Genomic DNA, 21,491 nt, shown 5'->3' with positions numbered 1-21,491 from the left:
GCGGATTTTTTTCGGATTTTATTATTTTGCGGATTTTTTCGGATTTTTTCAGTCGTTGCCTGGTTTCAGAGATATTCATAAAAGAGATTTCTGTAATTTGGTTGGTGATGAAGTTACTGACTGAGCCACTAGATGTCGACATCTAGTATGGTTAATCAGATAGAGAAAGCAAGATAAAACTATTAAGAGATTTTATGATTTTAAAACCCTTACGGCCACTGATAGCATTGCTATTTAGGGTTTTTTTCCAGAGTACCTGCTATTCTAACAGGAACTTTGGAAAAACCCTCTAAATGTGCGTAACATATGTGCGAAACCCGAATTTGTGGAAGCGGGGGCAAAAAAAGATTCAAAACGTTTCAAACTTCCGAGTATAATATAGCCTCTGTTAACGAAACTTAGTACTTTTCATTGCCGCCCGATGGCATCACAGTAGAAATTCCGGTAAAATTTGAATTTTTTTACCATGAAATTCAAGCGTACTGTTCTGTAATCTGCGCATTACCACGTTTGAATAAAGAATACTAGTTCTATGTTCTAAGATTACCACATATCTTAGAACATTTTACCTCATATAACTATGGTTTCTGTGATCATAACAATAGAATAATAGTTCTATGATCCTAATTGATGTTCGTTAGGCGGTCTAGCCACAGAATAACCTGTTTTTCTGTGGTCTATCAGCGTTCTGTCAGTAGAAGAGAGATCGGATTTTTTTCGGATTTTTTCGTAGTTTTTGACAAATAATTCGGATTTTTTCGGAGTTTTTGACCAATATTTCGGATTTTTTGTCGGAAGGCCATTGGCAACACTGGTTTATAGCGACAGGCAAAACCGCAGCAGTTGAAGAACAATGAGATTACCAAGAGTACAATTGTACAAAACCTGCGTTCACATTAGCCAAACTTCCTCGCGAAAGTAATTCGGGCGAAACTTACTCGTTGCGTTGTTAAATTTCGCGCTTCCCAAAACGGAGCGCAATTTGGCGAGAAAAATTGCGCGAGTAAAGCCAGCCGCCTTTGTTGCTTCAACCACGTTTTGTGTCATATCGATATTATTTTTCAGCAAGAGAGCGAAGAAACAAATTCGCCGCACTCGAAGATGGTGGAGCAAACAATTTTTTCTTGGCAGAAGCCAATATTAAAACAACCTCATGAGAGAAATAGCGGTATAGAAGCTATATTGGTCAGGGATCACTGAGTGCCAATTAGTGATTCCAGGATGAATCAGCGCCTCTTCTGAGGTCAGCACCTTGTCCTGGTGTAAGGACTTGTAGTAACTGCCTGCTGTAAAGTAAACAGTGAAACTAAGACTGACCAGAAAATTTGGCGTGGATAATCCCAGCCTGCTACATTCTCCATTACTCAAAAATCTCGTGTTCTCCCAAACAACACATTCCTGTCAATACCTCGTCCACTCCTAAGAACATTTTCTAATCTCTATCCTTCCAACCGACAGGTTATAGCAGAACGAGCAACTCGAGAAGAGACGCAGAGCAGCCGGCCAGCTGGGTTCACCAAAGAGGAGATAGAGATGCAGAACCCACCAAACAAAGACCATAAAGGTAAGTGGAAATCATTGACAGGTCTAGCAGAACGAGACACAAGAGGTTGAGAAGGAAGCAAGAAGATACAAACATTAAAAAAATAAACTTCTCTCTCATAACATCCCGACACGAACTAAGGTAAATCCTGTGCTGTGAGGACTTGGGCTTTGCATAAGTTATGCTAGTTTTCAAAGGTCGCGAGACCAGGGTCAAGAGGCGTCTCCTCGTGGAAGATTAAGTTCGAAGGGAGGAGGCTTGCCGACCAAGTCCCTGCGGGGAACTACCTCAGGCTTAAGTTTTGTAATCAGAGCTATGGGGAAAACCACGGAAGGAGGGAGCTCATTGATGGGTAGTTGCCTCACGCTTTTTAGGCTACCTATTGAATGGTTCTACCACCAGAAACGAATTGCTTCTGCCCTATCCCTCACTCCTTAGGGTAGGACAGCGTTTCACAAAGACGGGCATTCCACTGTAGAGTACCAAACCCTTGGTGAGCCGGCCACACTGAGGCTGAACGCGTAAGAGGAAGGTTGACGTTCTTGGAACCTTTCTCTACGGGTTCGGCGGAGGTGAAATGGAGGTTTTTAGTGAGTATGCCCTCCAGGAGAGCCTCACACTATCCAACGGGTGCCGGCAAAGGTTTTACACTTCAGAATTAAAAAAAAAGGATGATTCACCGCAATCCTCAAGGATAGAGCGCATAATCGAAATTTGCTAAGAAATCACCTCATCCAAGTGTGTTACATTCTTATTTCAACAATAAACTGATTTTAATAAGGTATTAAATTGTTTTCTTACACCTTTAATGTCGAAGTTTCCAAGAAATCACTATCCTAATGATATTAGGGTAACAAAAATTATTTTTCTTTAAACGTAAATTAATTCGAAACAAACTCTAATTTAATTTTGATTAATTCACTTAAGGATGAGTGCCCTTGTATGACAGTTTTACTCATTATTGCAGGCAAGTCATAAATAAAGTATTAAAAGTAGCTGACTGATCAAAAATCGCATAATAAAAAGCAAAAAACCAAGCAACATGAAATTCTGAATTCTTATTAAAATCTGGGATGGGCATATTGGTTCATTTGCTAGTCAGTTATTTGGACCGGCTTTACACAGATTAGAGAGTTGGAAACTAAATGGAATAGGTATGGAGGGTGAAAATGAAGAGAAAATAGTAATTTAAATAATTTAATATGCACCCCACCATCAGATCTCTGGGAACTGCATCCAATTCAACTGAATATTTGGTGCCTAATCTGGTTAATATTGAAATACATGCAAAATAGACCTATTGAAATAATAATAATGCCGTTTTCTGCATTAATATTTACAATGATAAAATAATTCCTGAAATCTGGTAGGTATGAGCTTTGAAATGTACAGCGCTCAGCATCTGAAAATCGTACAAAAAAAATCTGTCCAGAGGAATTCAGTTTAGCTATGGAAGTTGTCAAGATAAAATTTGCAAAAAAAAACCGTTTAAAATGACGAAAACATCCAAGAAAGCAATATTCCCATAAAAACTAAATGTACATCTTGAATTCACATAGGTACTGAAAAAGTTTTATGATGTTAAATGATAGGTAAGATCCTAAAAATATTTTTTCTCACAAATTTATAGTTTGAAAAAAATTCCAAAATTTTATTCTATTTATTTATAATAACTCCGGTTTCAGACGATATTTTTAATTAAATTTGGATCATAAAGAGAAAATAAATAAATAATTAGTCATTGTGTAGAATTTGAATCTAGGTGTTCTCTCACCAATTACCACAATAGAAATTAAAATGTTATTATTTATTGATTCAAATATTGGGCATATTTTCAGTTCAACAAAATATAATTCCCACAATCACACGAAAATCAGAATCTTGCTTCAATCGTTGCTACTACTGCCATCTATAACCAAAGTTGTGAAGCTACTCACGATATAAATTTATTCGGGCAGAAAACTAGAACGGGTTTTAAAACATCGTTGAATAAACGATAAAAACTAGAATATTTGTCGAGTTAACATTCCTATCCGTGTTCATTTTCTGTATATTGGGTGGTTCAAAAGTCTGGAAACTGTGAATTTATTTCGCGCCCGAAGAATCGAATAAGCCCATCAGATTTTGGACTCAAAAGAGCCTTATACAAGATATGATGCCAAACTTTGAAATTTCAAATGCAAACCCATCTTTTTTATTGCAAGTTGCTTGAAACCAAAATTTTTTTCGTCCATTTTTGGGCCCTATGAAGCGTTTTTTGTTCAAAAATCCGGATGCGTTCATTCTGATCAGGATGCAAAAATTCATAATCTGATACTGAGATCCTTAGTAATTTTTCTCGTTGAATAGATTGAGCTCATCAGATTTTGGGTGCAGAAGAGCCTTATACTTTGAAATTTCAAATGCAAACCCATCTTTTCTCCTTGAACAGAAAACGGCGCAATGCGCCCAAAAAAGGACGAAAAATTTTGGTTTCAATCAATTCTGATGTAAAATTTACCGCTTAATTCGAATCTGCAATAAAAAACATGGGTTTGCATTTGAAATTATTTCAAAGTTGGGCCTCATATCTCGTATAAGGCCCTTTTGGGTCCAAAATCTGATGGTTCCATTCGATTCCACGGGCGAAATTCCTGAAGACCCCAGTATCAGAATTCCGATTTTCCACCTGTGTGCGAAATAAATTCACCGTTTCCAGACTTTTGAACCAATCAGTATATCTCTCCTAGAATGTACTTGAAAATATCTTTCATTTGCCCATGCAAAAATGAAAGGTAATAATTTAATTTTAATAATGAAAATCATGAGTCATCAGTCAGAATTTTAATAAAACTGGATATTCATTTCTAAATGACTTAGGAACTATTACTTTGACAGACTATACTCTATATTTTTAGAAGTTTTCATTTTTGGACCATATTCTTTCCATTTTTCATAAAACTAAATAAATAATTATTTACATCGAAAATAAATCTCTACTTCAAAACTTGACATCAACGACCACCTGTTTTGGAAGCAATTCCAATAATTTTGTATAAGCCTCGTTGGTAGCTTCTTCATCTGAGGATTCGATTGTTATCTTCACCTTGTAGTATCTGAAACAAGGCAGAATGAAAACAAATTATGAAAAAAGTGTTAAAAAAAACTAAAACCAGATTATGTACACTGGCTTATAATAAAAATTCGACAGTGAATACAAGAAACTCATTTTTTTCAAAAATAGGTTTGTGATAGTTTTTCTTAGGATCTAGTTTTCTTCTAGGATCCGAGATAATGACACTAGAGCATGCAGAGGTAAATTCATAATGTATAAACGCAAAAGGGAAATTTTTAGGTTCCTTGTAAACCAAAAGGTTAGAGGAATAAAAAGAGATAACTCGTAGAAAAGATTAACACCTGAAAAGATGAAATGTTAGATATGCAAGGCTACTCATATTCACTGTCTAAACTGAATATTATTATTTCTGCAAAATCAATAGGATATATTATATGTTCTTAAAAAATGCTAAAATCATCAGGGAAAATACAAAATAGATTTAATTTTAGCTTAGAATGGGTTACCACAATTGAAATATTTCAGTTCTCAAGATATTTAGTATCTTCGGTTCAATAATCAGCTGGATAACTTGTAGATAATATCTTGGCAAGATTATTTCATTAGACTAGAATTTCTTAATGCATCTTAATATATTACAACTTATAACTCAACTCAAAACTGTTAACATCAATGAAAACAAATTTCAATGTTCATAAGAAATTCAGTTTTTGCAATTGTATTTTTATAACCCTGTGATAAAAATTTGTAAAAGTGTTTTTCTTTATGAATGGAACGTTTATATAACAGATAGATATCTACATTCTCATATGACTATATCAGTAAATATTTTCTACTCAAACTTCTAAATTTTTTCATATTAAAAATACTATTAGAGCTAGTTAAACTATTTTATCATTAACAGTTTATTTCATTCTTTAGACAAACATTCAAGTGTTTCTTCAATAAACATATGATGGCCCATGAAAAACTCTAGTTTATTAAGTGGTTATGAAATATGGAGTTCACAGTGAACTCAATATTCTGTTTAAGTTAAGAAGTAAGTACACTATTACCCAAGAAATTTTTTTTGCAATGAACACTGTTTTGACAACAATGTGATGAACACCCAAAGATATTTCTTGGAAAAAACTGCAGTTACTTCTACCGTGTGTGGTTGTAGCCAATTAATATCTATTTTAATTGAATTACATCTTTGCATTGCCTTTAAATAATATAATAATTTTTTTTTAAATTGATTTAAGAACCAATATGAGGGCCTCATCGTGAGAAATTACCCAACTTTCGACTGCAGTAATTCACCGATGGTTTATACTTACTCATCATTAATTTTTGGATAGGATCCAAATTCAACAGCTGGGCATAGTGCAACTAGGGAATTCAAATCTTTCAAAATTTGTTCTTCAGATGCATTCAAATATACAGCCTTGGAAAAGAACCGACCATTACAAAGGAATGAATCTTGGGCTACAACTTGAAAAGCTTTTTGGAAAAACTCTGGTATTCCTGGGAATATGAATACGTTCTTGACACTTATTCCAGGAAACTTCAGGTCACGGTAGAATTTCAACTTTGCTGATTTTGGTATCTAAAATAAGATAATATTCAAAATAAATAATGATATGTGATAAATACTTACTCTTGATAGTTTAATTTTTGAACATTCATGATTATATTTTTCACATAATGCTTGAATTTCAGTGTTAATTACTAAGGGCTCGTTGAAGGCTTGGGCAACTCCTGTAATTGATAATCATTCAGTTAAAAAAAAATTACATATTCATCAACTCTTACCTTCGAATGTGATGTCATCATGTGTGGGACCAATTCCTCCTGTGGTTATAACATAGTCAAATGAAGATGAGAAAAGGGCAACTTCATCACTAACATCAGTAATATTATCGCCTACAACTGAAATCTGTTACAAGTGATAAATTAGTACAACTTACTTTAAAATACCTTCTTCATTTTAACTCCTAGGTCATGTAAAATTTTACAACTTATTGGTGAGTTAGTGTCCGTAACTTGTCCTTTCAAAATTTCATCGCCAATAACTGAATTGGGACACAACCATGCGAACATAAAAGATCATAATAATATATTTATAATTAAATTGTATTTGTAAATCAATGTTTTACCTATCATTCCCGCTGTTTTATGTCTTTTATTGATACTGGCATATTCCATACCTCGAGATACTTTTCGAGAGACTGTTCTCAGAATAGAAGATAGAATAGTCATTTTGAATTTTTTATGTTAGCTCTTCTTCATCAATATATCGAATTTGTCGATTTGAATATCATTTCTTTTCCTTCATTTCTGAAATTTTTATTTATATTGACATTTGATGTCGAAATAGGTTATGTACAGAATTGACCTTAGAATATAGAATATTAAGTTCTGAAGGAATTCACAGATAGTAAGTTTTCTTTATTTTGGTGATTGAATATAATTCTTGTGCATCTTTTATGTAATTGTTCATTAATTATATTATAAGAATCAATGAATATATTGTTTTTGTTTATTAATAATAAATATCCTTTCCCAAGGAAACGCCAACGGCAGCAGCATTCGGTCTTCCACTCATCAAATGATGCAATAGAATAATTTTACAATGATCTCAGGGTAATCCTGGAAATTTGATTTGTTATTCGGAAGTAATAACATCAAGGACATTATTTTTTTGCACGACCTATAAACAGGATGTTCCTACATATTGAAGGTGAATGAGACAATGAGAGATTCCTTGGATAATTTTGAGAAAAAAGTCTTTTAAACATAACCGCAAACTTTTTGTTTCCGAGGTATAGGGTGTTTCTTGTAGTATTATTTTTTTGTGAGGGTTATACCTGTTTACCGAATCTTTATTAATCTTCGCTTCAGATATGGTGAATGACTGCCAAAAATTATAATTCATTCATTCATCACAGCTCACTATCTAGATCTTTATAATAATTTGAATTTTCCTGAGGATTACTAGACAATTCTTTGAATTCATTTTCTTGAAATTGGTAGCAGATACGTCAAAACTACAGGAAACCAAAAAGTGTAGTACTGGACCAAAGTTCCATTTCACATTTTTATAAACTACCAGTGGTCCACCAAAAAGAAAGTTCTGGAGAGCCACAGAACAAACTCATCTTCCATAGAATAATGCATTTTATTCCTTTGGCATATATTTGACAATTTCAGATTCACTCATTAATTTACAGCATAATCGAAATTTTAACACTTAAGGAAGATAAGAAGGTTCAGCAAGGGTAGTTTTGGCGCTTGTATTATAGAATTTTTGACGCGCCATCATGAAAAAACCTCATTACCTGTGTTTTCCAAAACCTTTTGGTTGTCTTGGTAAGTAATTCAGCTGGAGCTAGTAAATTGTAGATTTATAAAAAAACACAATTTCATCTTTTACATAATTTATTCATTTCAAGAGATAAATACTACATATTCTACTTATTCATAATTATATTGAGCATCCATAAATATACAAATGACAGCCTAAACGTTCAAGTGGCAGAACAAGTCCCGATAGAAAAGTGAAAATTTGATAGAAATAAAAATAATCTTCTGCCAGTCAAACAGTTTAGATCTCGATGCGGATACGCAACAAATTTATACTAAAAGAGGGCCCATTAAAATGTAAAATGGCTCATCGAAATGGATTCTAAAAGATTCTAAATACAAAAGTGTAAAATTTGCATTTCAGTCGTTGCTTTTCAACACGCTATTACCTTAATCCAGATTTACTATACGAACTTGGTTGTTTTGAATGAGTCCCAGAGCTGGTACTTTCTAATCATTAATCAATCTCGAATTGTAGTTAGGAAAACCTGCATATTACTAATTTTAACTTCCAACAAGGTCGTTATCGACAGAGTTAACGATAACTTGGACTAGAATAATGAAAATAGCTAGGACTAGGCTTCCACACTCATCGAATTTGCATCAGTGATGATCTGATGACTCGTTCGGTGAGTTGGAGAGAAGTCCATATATCAATTGAAAAAACATTAAATAATTGTAGAGACCGAACCAGCTCTGTGTCTCAGTGAAATGTCGCCCTATCACTCTTCAAGTGGAAACTATCCGATCTGGATAGGTTAACTCCTAAAAGGCACATCCTCGATAATAAACAACAGTTCAATATGTTTTTTTGGCACCCAAGAATGCATAATGCAGTGGTTTTAAGTCCTGTTCACGATATTCTTCAATTAAAAAAAGTCTGTATCACTTGTACTAGTCTAGTCGACTGTGTACGGTTGTCACTATTCGTTGTTAGGAACATCAGATTCATCTTCTTCTCTTCGACGTCGCTGCTACCGTTAACATCTGCTCCAACATTGGACTCGGACTGCAAACTACTGGATTACACTCCATTTGTCCATTTCCTCCACACCTGGAAATAAATAAGAATTTAGTCATTTATTCATCAACATAATATATTTTTCCATGAAAATATCTTGAATGAATCATTTAAACAACTGAAAACCCATCCTTTTTATATGATACTGCTTTCTGGATAAGTTAAGGTAGGTTTCGGTTCACAAAATGGTATGATTTGTTTGTACTTTATGACATATACTAACTGACAAAGAAACTTCAACACCCAGAATGAGCTATATAAATTCCACTTTTTTTGTTGTTGTAAAACATAGATAGTATAGCAAGGACTGAATGTTTGAAGTTCGAGGAGGCTGGGGTAAATATCCAAGCCTTCTACCCATGATGTCCCAAACATGCTCTATGGGCGAAAGATCGGGGGATCTGGGCGGCCAAGGCAAAATATTCACATGGGTCGCTTCGAAAAAGTTTGAAATAATTCTGGCAACATGAGGTCGGGCATTATCTTGCTGAAATATTAGATTCTCGAGCCGGTTAAGGTAAGGGAGAACATATGGCTCCATTATTTCTTGAAGGTAACGCAGCGCTGTTATGTTACCTCGCATAACGACTAAAGGTGACCTACATGCATGAGCAATAGCACCCCATACCATAACGCCTACTGTCCGGTGTACATGACGCTCAACATCAAACTGAGGTTCACGTCTTTCTCCCCGACGTCGTCTAACCCTTCTTCGGCCATCATGTGAACCCAAGGAGAAGCGAGATTCATCAGAAAAGACGATCTGATGCCATTCCAAATTCCAATGTTGACGTTCTCTGCACTACTTACTAAATAGATGATTTTCTACTGTAATCGTTGCCGGCGATGTTCAACCGTTAGAGGTAACACAAGATGGGGTCGATAATGCTGCATTCCAAAAGACCCTATCTGGCGGTAAATCGTTCGGACAGTTACAGGATGGCCTTGTTCTCCTAACCAGTCATCAGCCATAGATCGAGTTGTCGTAAATCGGTCTCTAATGGCCATAAGTCTTAGACGTCGATCTTGAACTTCATTTGTGCCCCTTCGACGTCTGGTGTCTACTCTTCTTCGATTTTGGGCATTATTAAACCACGCTTGACAATATCTCATAACAGTAGTTGAATTTCTGTTCGTACGGTTAGCGATTTCTTGAAATGACAACCCCGCCTCCCGTAGACCAATAATTCGACCTCTTTCAAATTCTCTTAGCTGGCGATAAATTCCGCGTACAAGTGCTCTAGGCATTTTAACAACAACTAAACATCGACTTTGGATCTCCTCAAACAGCTGGTTTGTTGTCAAATTTGAAAAACTTGCAAAAAACGACTACAATATTTAAGTAACAAAAATTGTTTACATGAAAAAACCTTCACGATTTTTTTCTCCAAATTCAACCATTTACTCCTTGCTATACTATCTATGTTTTACCAAAAAAAAATTAAAATTTAAACAGCTCCTGGTTTTTGCAGTTTCTTTGTTAGTTAGTAGTCTGTAGTAGTACATCAGAATAATAAAGTAAAGGTACTCACTTGCACTGAAGGCATGGTCCTGATGCTGATGGAATGAAATCGCCCACTTGGTAAGCCCGATTGTCGATCAAACACCCAGTTTTCTTCGCTTTTCCTTTATAAGCGTGAGAAAGGAAATGCGGTGGAAGGGTAGTCGTGGTAGTAGATGTTGTCGTTGTGAAATTCATCGATACAGCCATATTGACCGGACATTCGTATCTTGGACAACAGAATCCTCTGATCGGTTCCTGGTGGCAGTTTCTGATCGGTGGTGGACAGCTCTGTTGCAAGCAAATTATATCACTTCTGAAACAGAAGCAGAAATCACAGGGGTCGTCCCTTGGGATCTGCTGAGCAGACACGTAGACTTTTCCACCATAACGACAAGTTCCAGGACCGAACTCATCTCCGTTGTCTTCATATTCTGGTTCTGAGTAATCAGGAATACTTGGCAGTTTATCAGGCTCGGCAGTTGTGGTGGTAGTAACAACTGTAGGGATGAATTGTGAGAGCGTTGTTGGTCGATAAGTTTCTTTTTCTAGGAACTGTTTGGAAGTTGTCATTTCATCTCCGATTGGCCTTTTTATGAAGGTCGTTGTCGTTTCAGGTATTTTTTCTGATTCCTTGTCAGACTCTTTCTCGTTATCAGGGAGAATATCAAGTTCTTGTGAGCCGATCTTTTCAGTTGAGCTTGGTTCTTGATATTGTTTAGTGACTTCAGTTTCTTGTGTTGCATTGTATTGTGGTGGCGTGGTCACCTTTTCGTCAGATTCTTTGTTTACCGAAGAATCAGTCGATGGTGCGGCCTCTTCGATTGGTTTTTCTCCTTCATTCTTCTCCGCCGAGAGAACATGTGATTTTTCAGTGCTTATTTCATCTGCAATCTTATTATCGGTGATAGATTCAATGGTTGAACTGAATGACGACTGAGTTGTTCGGTCAATTTTATCGGTTACTGTTTCAGAAGATGGTCGAATAGCTTCTTCTGTAGTTTCGCTAGAGGCGTCTCCAGATTTCGATGTTGTTTCTTCTTTCGGAAGGCCTGTTGTAGATTCTGATGAAACTGATTCAGTTGCATGTACCTCTTTCTGATCGGTAATAGAAGAAGGCTCACTGGATACTTCTTCAGCCTCTTCTTCCGATGTTGATTCGGAATCACTATAAACTGACTTAGGGCTAGTGACTATTTCTTCTGGAACAACAGGCGAAGAAGACACCTCATCCTTTTCTTCCTGTTGAACTGGCAATGATGTTGAAGGTTTATCTTCTTCTACTGTCTCTGGAGAGCTTTCCGATTCTGGTGATGAGGTTGTTTGCTGTGATTCAGTTTTTTCTGTCTCTTTTTCTACAGTCTTGATAGCTTCTGTTTGAATCTCCACTGGTGATTCCGCTTTAATAGTAGTTTCTTCATGTGATTCCTCTTCTTCTGCGGAGGAATCAGAAGAAACTGTTTCATCTTTCTCGGTGACAGCAACATCTTCATTGGTTACTGAAGGTACAGTTGTTACCTTTGATGCGGGTTCAGAGTTATCTCCTTCAGTCGGTTGAACTTCTTCAGATGGTTTCTGGGTTGTAATCTTGTTTTGTTCTTCAGTTGGCTCAGCATTAACAGATTTTGGCGTTGTCGCTTCTTGTCCAACAGATTCAGATTCAGTTGGTTTAGCATGAGTGGATTTTCCTGTTGACATTTCTTCTTCAACAGATTCAGTTGGTTCAGCATCAGTGGATTTGGCTGTAGACGCTTCTTGCTCAACAGATTCAGATTCAGTAGGTTTGGCATCAGCTGATTTTGTTGTCGTTGCTTCGTGTTCAACAGATGCAGATTCAGTTGGTTTAACATCAGCGGATTTTACTGTTGTTGCTTGTTCTTCGATAGAACCAGATTCAGATTCAGTTGGTTGAGTATCAGCAGATTTTGCTGTTGTCACTTCTTGTTCAACAGAGTCTGATTCAGTTGGTTTAGCATCAGTAGATTTAGATGTTGACGCTTCTTGTTCAACAGGTTCAGATTCAGTTGGATTAGCATCAGAAGATTTTGCTGTTGACACTTCGTGTTCAAAAGATTCAGGTTCAATTGGTTTAGCATCAGCTGATTTTGATGTTGTCACTTCTTGTTCCACAGATTCAGATTCTGTTGGTTTAATATCAGCTGATTTTGCGGTCGTCGCTTCTTGTTCAATAGATTCAGGTTCAGTTGGTTTAACATCATCGGATTTTGCTGTTGTTGCTTGTTCTTCAATAGAACCAGATTCAGATTCAGTTGGTTTGGCATCAGCAGATTTTGGTGTCGTTCCTTCTTGTTCAACGGAGCCAGATTCACTTGGTTCAGCATCATCGGATTTTGCTGTTGTTACATCTTGTTCTACAGATCCAGATTCTGTTGGTATGGCATCAGCTGATTTTGCTGTTGTTACTTCTTGTTCCACAGATTCAGATTCAGTAGGTTTGGCATCAGCTGATTTTGCTGTCGTCGCATCTTGTTCAACAGATTCAGATTCAGTTGGTTTGGCATCAGCTGATTTTTCTGTCGTCGCTTCTTGTTCAACAGATTCAGATTCAGTTGGTTTAACATCATCAGATTTTGCTGTTGTCACTTCTTGTTCAACAGATTCAGACTCAGTTGATTTAGTATCAGTGGATTCAGCTGTTGACGCTTCTTGTTCCACTGATTCAGATTCAGTTGGTCTAGCATCAGCAGATTTTGTTGTTGACACTTCTTGTCCAACAGATTCAGATTCAGTTGGTTTAATATCAGCTGATTTTGCGGTTGTAACTTCTTTGACAATAGATTCAGGTTCAGTTGGTTTAACATCATCGGATTTTGCTGTTGTTGCTTGTTCTTCAATAGAACCAGATTCAGATTCAGTTGGTTTGGCATCAGCAGATTTTGGTGTAGTTCCTTCTTGTTCAACAGAGCCAGATTCACTTGGTTCAGCATCATCGGATTTTGCTGTTGTTACATCTTGTTCTTCAGATCCAGATTCAGATGATGCTGAAGAACTTTCTGATACTATTTCTGTTGATTCATGCTTGTCTGACCCTGTCGAATCAACTTTGTTGTTTTCGTCAAATGACTCAGTGGATTCAAAGGACTTTTCGGTTGTTTGTGTCTTTTCTACATCATCTATTGTTTCTTCCGATGAATCGTGTTTTGGTAATTCAGTAGAATATTTCACAAGTTCGTCCGATGCGTTAGTAGTTTCTTTTTCATATGTTTCTGTAACAACGGTCGTTTTAGATTGATCATCCTTATCGTAAACTGATGATTCAGTAGATTCTTGTTTCGAAGTTTCGCTTGAGGATTGTTGGGAAGAAGTTTCCGTATCTGCAATATTTGTACTTTCATCTACCCCAATTGGTATCTTGCTAGTGGTTACTTCCTTGATTGAGTCAGATGTTTCAGTTACCTCTTTTGAGTTCTTACTAGTGGTGACTTCATTATCTTGATTAGATAATTCGGTTGATTGATCATCGTTGTTGACAGAGTTTGATTCGATATCATTCGAGTCACTGGTTTCAGTTGGTTCATTCGATTCTAATGATTTTTGAGTTGTGGTCTGTTTGTCTTCATGATCGAACTTTATTGATTCTGTTGAGAATTGATTGGTTTCTTCTTCAGATTCAGTCGAAGACGTCTTCTCCTCAGTTGATACTGGAGATTTTTCCGTTGTTTCATGTTCTTGTCCACTCGTTGAATGTTTGTTGATATCTTCTGTAGAAGACTGACCTGTTTCTTCACTCGTTACATCAGTATCATGAATTATTTCAGATTTTTGAGTTGTAGCCGGTGTAGCTTCTTTATCTAATGATACAGATTCAGTATTTGTCTGTTCATAACTCTCTGTTGAACTATCATGAGTTTTAGTACTTTGTGGTCCTTCAGTTATCACTACATTGGATTTTTCTGTTGATTCGATTTTGTCCTCAGTTTCATGCTCAGAAATGACAGGACCTGTTGTTTCAGAGGTTTCGGTAGGATGATCTGATTCAATTGGTATCTCTGTTATCTCAAGAGATTTTGGAGTTGTTACTTGCTTTTCATCAGATTCCGTTTGTTCAGAAGAAATTTCAGCAGTTTCTGTAGCACTTTCAGATGCTTTCACAGTAGCTGGTTCCAAGGATTCACTTTCAGTTGAACTCATGACATGAATATCTTCTACTGATGTTCCTTCGGTTGAAGAAGCCTCCGCAGCAACAGTCGTTTTCTTCTCGGCCAAGGATTCTGTCGATTCAGCAGATTTTTCGGTGGTTTGCTTGCTTTGTTGGTCAGTTTCAGTCTCGGGGTTCGTTATTTCTTCCTGGTGAGTTCCTTCAGTCGAGTCGATTGATGATGATTCTTTTTCTGCCGATACTGAAGATTCTGTAGAAACTTCCTCAGGTATTTTATTGGTTACAGTATCATGCTCCACAGGTGCATTAGCTTCTAATGGGGTTTCATGACTTTCGACTATTGGTTTATCTGTAACAAATGTCTTAACCGTCGTTAATTCTTCCGAACTTCCTCCAACAGCTTCATTTGATGCATCCATATGGAAAGATGGCTTTTCATCTCCTTCATTATTTTGCTCTGGAACATTGTCACTAGATTCACTTTCTACTGAGGACATCGTTGTTTCTGGTTGTTTATTCACTTGTTGTGTAGTAGTTTCGTGACTCTCTTGAACAATTGAGGGTACTTCAGTTACCAAGTTATCATTTTCGGGCATTTCTGGCTTGGAATCATCTGGTACAGTCACATGTTCTGGCTCAGTTGTTTCTTCCTCACTTGGTTTATTACTTTCTTCACTTTCTCCTCCTGGAATTAATTTTTCGGTTACTGGACTTTCAGTATTCTCGTTAGATTGACTGGAAGAGGACGATTCTGAAACTTCTGGAATAACGTGTGGTTGCGTTGGACTAGAAGATTCAACATTTTCTTCTCCTTCGAAATCATTGTTCACATCATCATGTATTGGTGCTTCTGGTTTTTCGGAAGATTCTGTTGTAGCAGAGGGTTCAATCGAAGGTCTACTAGTGTATGGTTCATTTGCTGCTTTTGTGGAGTCCTTTTCTGTTGTGTCCTGTTTCTCATCGACAGTGGGGGATGTGAAGGGCGATTGTTCTTCAGTCAATTGTTTTTCTGTCGAAGTAACACCAGAAGGAGAATATTCACTGGAAGTTGCATCAACCAATTTCTGAGTTGTAATTTCAGCTTCGAGTGATTTTTCAGTAGTGATTCCTTGGTTTTGTTCTTCAGTAGCAGGTCTGGAAGTGAATGGTTTTTCTTTTTCTACAGGACTTGTAGTCTCTTCTACTTGTATAGTTGTTTGGTCTCGATTATCAGGTATATTCTCGGAATGAGATACTTTCTCAGTCATTGTCTCAATCGGTTTTTGTTCCTCCAAAGATTCCTCAGTGGAATATGATTCAGGAATTACTTCAATATTGGGCTTGGTGCTGATTTCATTAACTTCTCCTTCAGTAATGGCAACCTGAGATGATGATGGTGTTTCTTGTTCTTTTCCAGTGTCTACCTTTGAAGGTGTTTCTTTTTCTGGTAATTCATTTTCTTTCGAAGGAATGTTTTCATTTGATTCGCTTGGTTCTGTGGATTCATTAACAATCGCTGTTGTTCTACTTGTTGTCTTATCTTCTTCAGATTCTTGTAATACTGGCTCAGTAACTGCTACGTCCTCATTTGAATGTTCTTGTTTGGTGTATGTTGAACTTTCCGTAGTGGGAGTTCCTCCAATATATATTGTCACTTCTTCAGATGAATTTAATTCTGGTTTTGAATAACTTTCCGTACTTTGGTTCTCTGGTTCTTTCTCTTTTTCACTTGTTACCCCATTCGTTATTTCGTCAATCGGTTTTTCAGTTTCTTTTCCATCAGATCCAGTTGGTTCCTCACCGCTTGCATTCGTTGAAGATGGATTTTCATATTCCTTTGAGGGTTCAGATGTTGCTGTTGGTATATATTTTTCTGTTGATTCTGATGCATTTTCAGAGACAAGGACTTCCTTTGTTGCTATTTCTACTTCATTCTGTTCAGTATTATCCTCACTGGCATCTACAGGTTTTTCGCTAGACTCTGATGTTTCAGGAACAGATGATATTGTAGGCTTCTCATTTTCATGTTCCTTCTTTTGACTATCAGATTCCATAGACTGCTCTCCAGGTGTGGCTGAAAATCAAATTATAGTTATATTTATTGTGTGTTCCTTTATGAAGACAGCTGTATACTTACCACAATTGTATATAGGGCAGCAACTCTCAGGTCCTGGATAGACAGCCATACAATTTTGTAAATCAGCAGCAGGAGGATCACACTGAACTGATTCGCATTTAACGATGGAATTGATACATTTGCAAGAAACTTGACATTGATTAATTGGATCAATGTGAGCATTGTTTTCGTAGGTTACACCATCAACCAAGCAACTTCCTTCTCCTGGCACCAAACGTTCTTCGGTAGTTGGATGACTTTCCGAAGATTCGGTCGTTGGTGTCAAAGTTTCATCTGATCCACTCTCATTTGACGCAGATGGAATCTTTGGTTCTTGAGAATGGGAGGATTCAGTGGACGTCGAAACTGATTTCTCTGTTATGGAATCACCTTGATTAGATTCGGTTGTAACAGGTTGTTCTTGACTATCTACAGATAGAGTTTCTTGCGATACTCCTGCTGTTGTTTTTTCCTCTGATTTTGGAGAAGTATTAGAAGAGGGAATTTCGGTAGATGATTTATCTGGTGTGTATTTTTCAGTTGATTCAAAGTCAGGAGTTATGCTGGCATCATATATTTCCAAGCTTTCAGAACTTGTTTGGTATTTGTTTTCGTTTTCCTCTGAAGAGTTTTCAACTGAAGCACTAGAAAGAGTTGTTTCCGAATCATCTTCAGTGAATACTTCTGGAATATGGTGTTTTTCTGTTGATTCTGGCAGCTTGTTCTCTGTCGTTTTATCTGATGTTATCTCAGAACCAGCATCATTAGAACTTTCAATCAATGAGTTGAGGATAGTTGTTTCTTGTAACTTCTGTTCAGTGACTTGTTCTGATGATCCATGATATTCTGTTGTTGCTTCTGTTGCCTTGATGTCAGGTTCAACTCCATGCAATTCTGTTGAATGCGATTCTGGTTGGATATAACTGGTAGTTTCATCTGAGGTCTGGATTGTGACCGATTCAGTGGAAGTCGATGATTGATGTTCAACAGAATGTGCGTATTCAGTAGAAACCTCATCCTTTTCTTTGATGGTAGTTTCATCTGGTTTTGTTTCCGATACATTGTTCAAAGATCCTTCAGTTGTTCCTGATATTTCGGATTGCTTATTATCAAGAGTGGTTGAACTGATATTCTCATCTTCATTAGTTGACTTTTCGGTTGGATGTGAAGCTTCAGTTGAAGAAGATTCTCCCGAATATTCTTCAGTAGATTCGGGAACAGTTGTTTGTTCATTTACTATTTTTGGTTCATCTGTTGAAGCTGGAGTTTCGTCGATTTTCTCTGTGCTTATACCACTTTCTGAGCTGTCTTGTTTATTATCCACTGAAGTACTTTCAGTAATCGTTCCCTTAGTAGTAGCTGATACCGTAGTTTCCTCAGATGCTTTAACATTTTCTGTAGTTCCATTTTCTTCTTTCATCGTAGTACTTTCAGAACCAGAAGACTCATTTCCAATATTCTCTTGTGGTTTTTCTTGGTGCTCAGTAGATTCTGGTATAGCCTCCGCTTCTTGTGCTCCTTGAGTTATTTCCTCTGATATCGTAGGAACGGTAGTAACTATTTTCTCTTCAGATTCAATCGATTCAGTAGTTCTTTCAGTCTGTTGAGATTCTGAGTCGGTGTGATTTTCTGTTGAGATATTTTCTGATGTAATTGGGTTCATTTCTGTTACTGAAGATGGCTTCTCTTCTGGTTTACTTTCTGAAATAGGAACATTCTCCTGGACTTGTGGGGATTCTGTGAGGTTGTCTTCAGATTTTTCTGTAGTTTGAGAGTCATTAGTATTATCTTCAGTTTCCAGAATTTGTGCTTTCGTAGTTTGTTCCGCAGATACTTCCTCTGAAATGTCTTCAACATTTGGTAGCAGTGTAGTAGCTACCTCTTGTTCTTTAGGCGGTCCACCAATTGCGGAAGCTGATTTTGCTGTTTGGATTTCTTCACTTGGGGTGGATGGTCCAAATTCTTCTTCTTTTGGAGTACTTTCTTTCGAATCGTGAATAGAACTTGGAATTTCAGTGGATTTCTCTGGGTTCTCATTTGAAGAGTGTTCTTCAGTTACTTGACTTATAGTTGTTACCTCTGCATTCGAAACTTCATTGATTTTCTCAGGAGTGGTTTGTTCTTCGGACTCTTTTTCATCTTCAGCAGCGGTGTCATCTGAGGCAGGACCTTCTTGATGGTCATCGTTATTCACTGGTTGTTCTACCATGGGTTTTCCAGTGGTTGTTGGGATGGCTGTCTCTTTTTCAGTCGGTTTGCTTCCTTCAGCAATAACGTCATGTTGTTCTGTCACACTTTCCTCTTGTTGTTCAGTTGTTACCTGAGATTCTGAAGGAATAGTTGGTCGGGCATCTTCACCGTGTTCAGACATTGTTATTTTCTCTTCAGTAGAAGAGCTTGATGGCTCTTCAGATGAACTTTCTTCTATTCCACTAGAGTTTTCAGTTGATTCTTCTTCCGAACTGGATCTAAGAGTTGTTCTCTCTCTAGGACCTGATTCTTCGGGTGAAGAAGTGATAGAGTCGCCACTTATATCTTCTGATTCACTGCTAGCTGTGACCTCAGAATGAAGTGTGGTGTCCAATGGAACCATTGGAATGCCATAAATATCTGTAACTCCTGAAGCTGTTACTGCATAATGTTCGGTCGTTGAAAGATCACCTGACATATTTTCACATTCGTATTGAGAAGGACAACATTCTCCTTCGAGGGGAGGCAGAGCCGTACAGTTGATTTTTTCTAATGGTGTAGGGGCACATTCTTGAACGGCGCATACAATGTGACCTTTCATACAATAGCACGATTCGCATGGTTTTTCCTTCTGGAGTTTTTCACCGTCCAAATAAATCTGGTCATTGAAGTAACAATTGGAAGTTGCTGCTGTTGTTGTTGTTGGTTCAGTGGTTGTTGTGGTTGTCGTTGTGGTAGTCGTGCTGGTCGTTGTCGTGAAAATCAAACCGCCTTCGTTGTCTGATGGTCCTTCCAAAGCTGGGCGATCTGCAATTGCAAGCATTCGATTAGGGAAGCTTTATTAGATGATGAAACAATTTCATGCAGTTTTTCTCAATTTCTCACGATATTATTCATTTGCTTCCTAGTCAACTGAAGGCAGATGAAGCTTTGTTATCAACTATGAAATTAAAAGATGAATGCTGGACGTTGCGCTTGATATTGATCACTGAAGATTCCAAGGAAATTGTTGATCACTACTTCATTTTATTGTGAAACAAACCAATCAGGAGCTCTAATGATATTTGGATTATGGATAATCCAAAATTGACTCTAGACTCTGAATGGCAAGTTCAGTTCGATGTCTTCATAATTGAGTGAATCTGACTTCCTACTATGAATTCAATTGCTCAATTTTTTCAAGAATACTTACCGCAGTCGTAGCGAATTGGGCAGCAAATATCCTTGTGATAGACAGGGGTGCATCCTTGGATTTTCAGTGTACATTCTTGCATAACACACGCAGTTTTGTTCCTGATACAGTAGCACAGTTCGCAAGGTTTGTTTGGATCTCCAGGTATTCTGACACCATCAGCATAGAAGAGGCCGTCAATGGTACATCCAAAATCATCTGGTCGAGCTATGGCAGTGCCGTCAGAGGTTTGTGTTTCGTTGGACGGAATCAAAGGCACTGGAACTACATAATTAATATTTCTCATCTTATTACCATTATTAAGTTTTTTAAGACATCAGAGATGGGTGAATTTTATCAAATTACCTTCGGGGCATGTAATGATTGGACAGCACAAATCGGCACGCTTCTCTACCCTGCAGTTATCACCGTAAGCTTTCACGAACGGGCAAACTCTCAAGTAACACATGAGCATTTTGTTGTGGCAGGTACAGTTCAAACATGGCTCATTCGTGAATATCCTGTCTCCTTCATCGTAGTGTTGGAAGTTGTAATAACATCCTGTCTTATCAGAAACTGTAAAAGAGATGAATTGCGTTATTGTTGTTTGAAGATCGGTGAGTTGTTTGATATTCCGTTCGAAGATTAATGTTGGGTGTGAATTAGAGAATATGGTGTAATTTCAATATTTACCTGGGTAGTATCCGAGATTGTCCGAACCAAGTTCAGATAAGGGAGCTGCAACAATAAATAAGATTCAGATTAGCACATTAACAGCAAATAATAAAGTACGAGAATTTACTTAGTCTACATTTCTGGTTTGATTATATGGAGGTCATGGAAGGACAATTAAAATTATTGGGAAGTTTACATTCTTGATTTTGTCGTTTATGTCAGTATATAACTAACTCAAATGTAAAAAAACAGAATATTTAGATTTCGCAACTATTAATCATTGGGACGATTTTATTTCAGGGTATTAAAAATGCAATAAAATGGGTTTAATTATTTTTTCAACTTGCAACCGAGTAGACAATAAAAATATAATATCTCATGTTTTATTGTTCGAATCGGGAGCCGATTTCAATAACATATACATATTGATGTTATTATTATGTTCCTATTTGACGATTTGCCTTTTAATTCCAATGATATTTGTTTGTCTTGAATTTCATTTGTGAATTCTTTTGGAAGTTTTTTGGTAATGATACCTTTTTGGGAACTCATTTCTTTGACAGAGTGCTCTATCAATTCGTAACGATGTCTATATTTCTGGTATTTTCAGCTTCACTCATGCTGAATGCGCGATCAAACTTAATTCTTTCCGTCTGACTCTTGAACATGATAGTTCACGATCGAAAAAAAACTAGAAATTTAAAATTTCAGGGCGAAATCCGACCAGCGCTTCCATAAATATGGCCTCATCATTAATTTGATGAAAGATGGAAAT

General features: G+C 37.0%; 2 protein-coding genes across 5 annotated transcripts in view; both read right to left on the bottom strand.

Annotated features, from left to right (window-relative positions):
• Positions 1-4,351: 4,351 nt before the first annotated feature.
• LOC123680033 (FAD synthase-like) lies at positions 4,352-6,962 on the bottom strand. Its single transcript, XM_045617675.1, has 6 exons — positions 6,737-6,962; positions 6,558-6,652; positions 6,393-6,516; positions 6,238-6,338; positions 5,918-6,186; positions 4,352-4,638 (listed from the first exon to the last, which is right to left on the bottom strand). Exons 1-6 carry the CDS (start codon positions 6,837-6,839, stop codon positions 4,524-4,526), a joined length of 807 nt encoding a protein of 268 aa, XP_045473631.1. The 5' UTR covers positions 6,840-6,962; the 3' UTR covers positions 4,352-4,523.
• Positions 6,963-8,000: 1,038 nt separating this feature from the next.
• LOC123679831 (serine-rich adhesin for platelets) overlaps positions 8,001-21,491 on the bottom strand; it is a 56,278-nt gene continuing 42,787 nt past the window's right edge. Inside the window, exons 3-9 of one of the 4 annotated variants that reach the window (XM_045617346.1) lie at positions 20,735-20,779; positions 20,408-20,617; positions 20,063-20,326; positions 16,702-19,677; positions 13,056-16,638; positions 10,497-12,755; positions 8,001-8,997 (exon numbers count right to left, since the gene is read on the bottom strand). In XM_045617346.1, coding sequence (XP_045473302.1) covers positions 8,892-8,997; positions 10,497-12,755; positions 13,056-16,638; positions 16,702-19,677; positions 20,063-20,326; positions 20,408-20,617; positions 20,735-20,779 — 9,443 coding nt within the window. In that variant the 3' untranslated portion in view covers positions 8,001-8,891. Of the gene's footprint in view, positions 8,998-10,496; positions 16,639-16,701; positions 19,678-20,062; positions 20,327-20,407; positions 20,618-20,734; positions 20,780-21,491 lie in introns of all 4 variants that reach the window. The other 3 variants (XM_045617347.1, XM_045617344.1, XM_045617345.1) reach the window with 3 other exon arrangements.

This window comes from Harmonia axyridis, chromosome 5, assembly GCF_914767665.1.
Source record: "Harmonia axyridis chromosome 5, icHarAxyr1.1, whole genome shotgun sequence".
Lineage (NCBI taxonomy): Eukaryota > Metazoa > Arthropoda > Insecta > Coleoptera > Coccinellidae > Harmonia > Harmonia axyridis.
The sequence above is the reverse complement of the archived record's forward strand: the minus strand, read 5'-3'. Positions and strand labels throughout refer to the sequence as shown.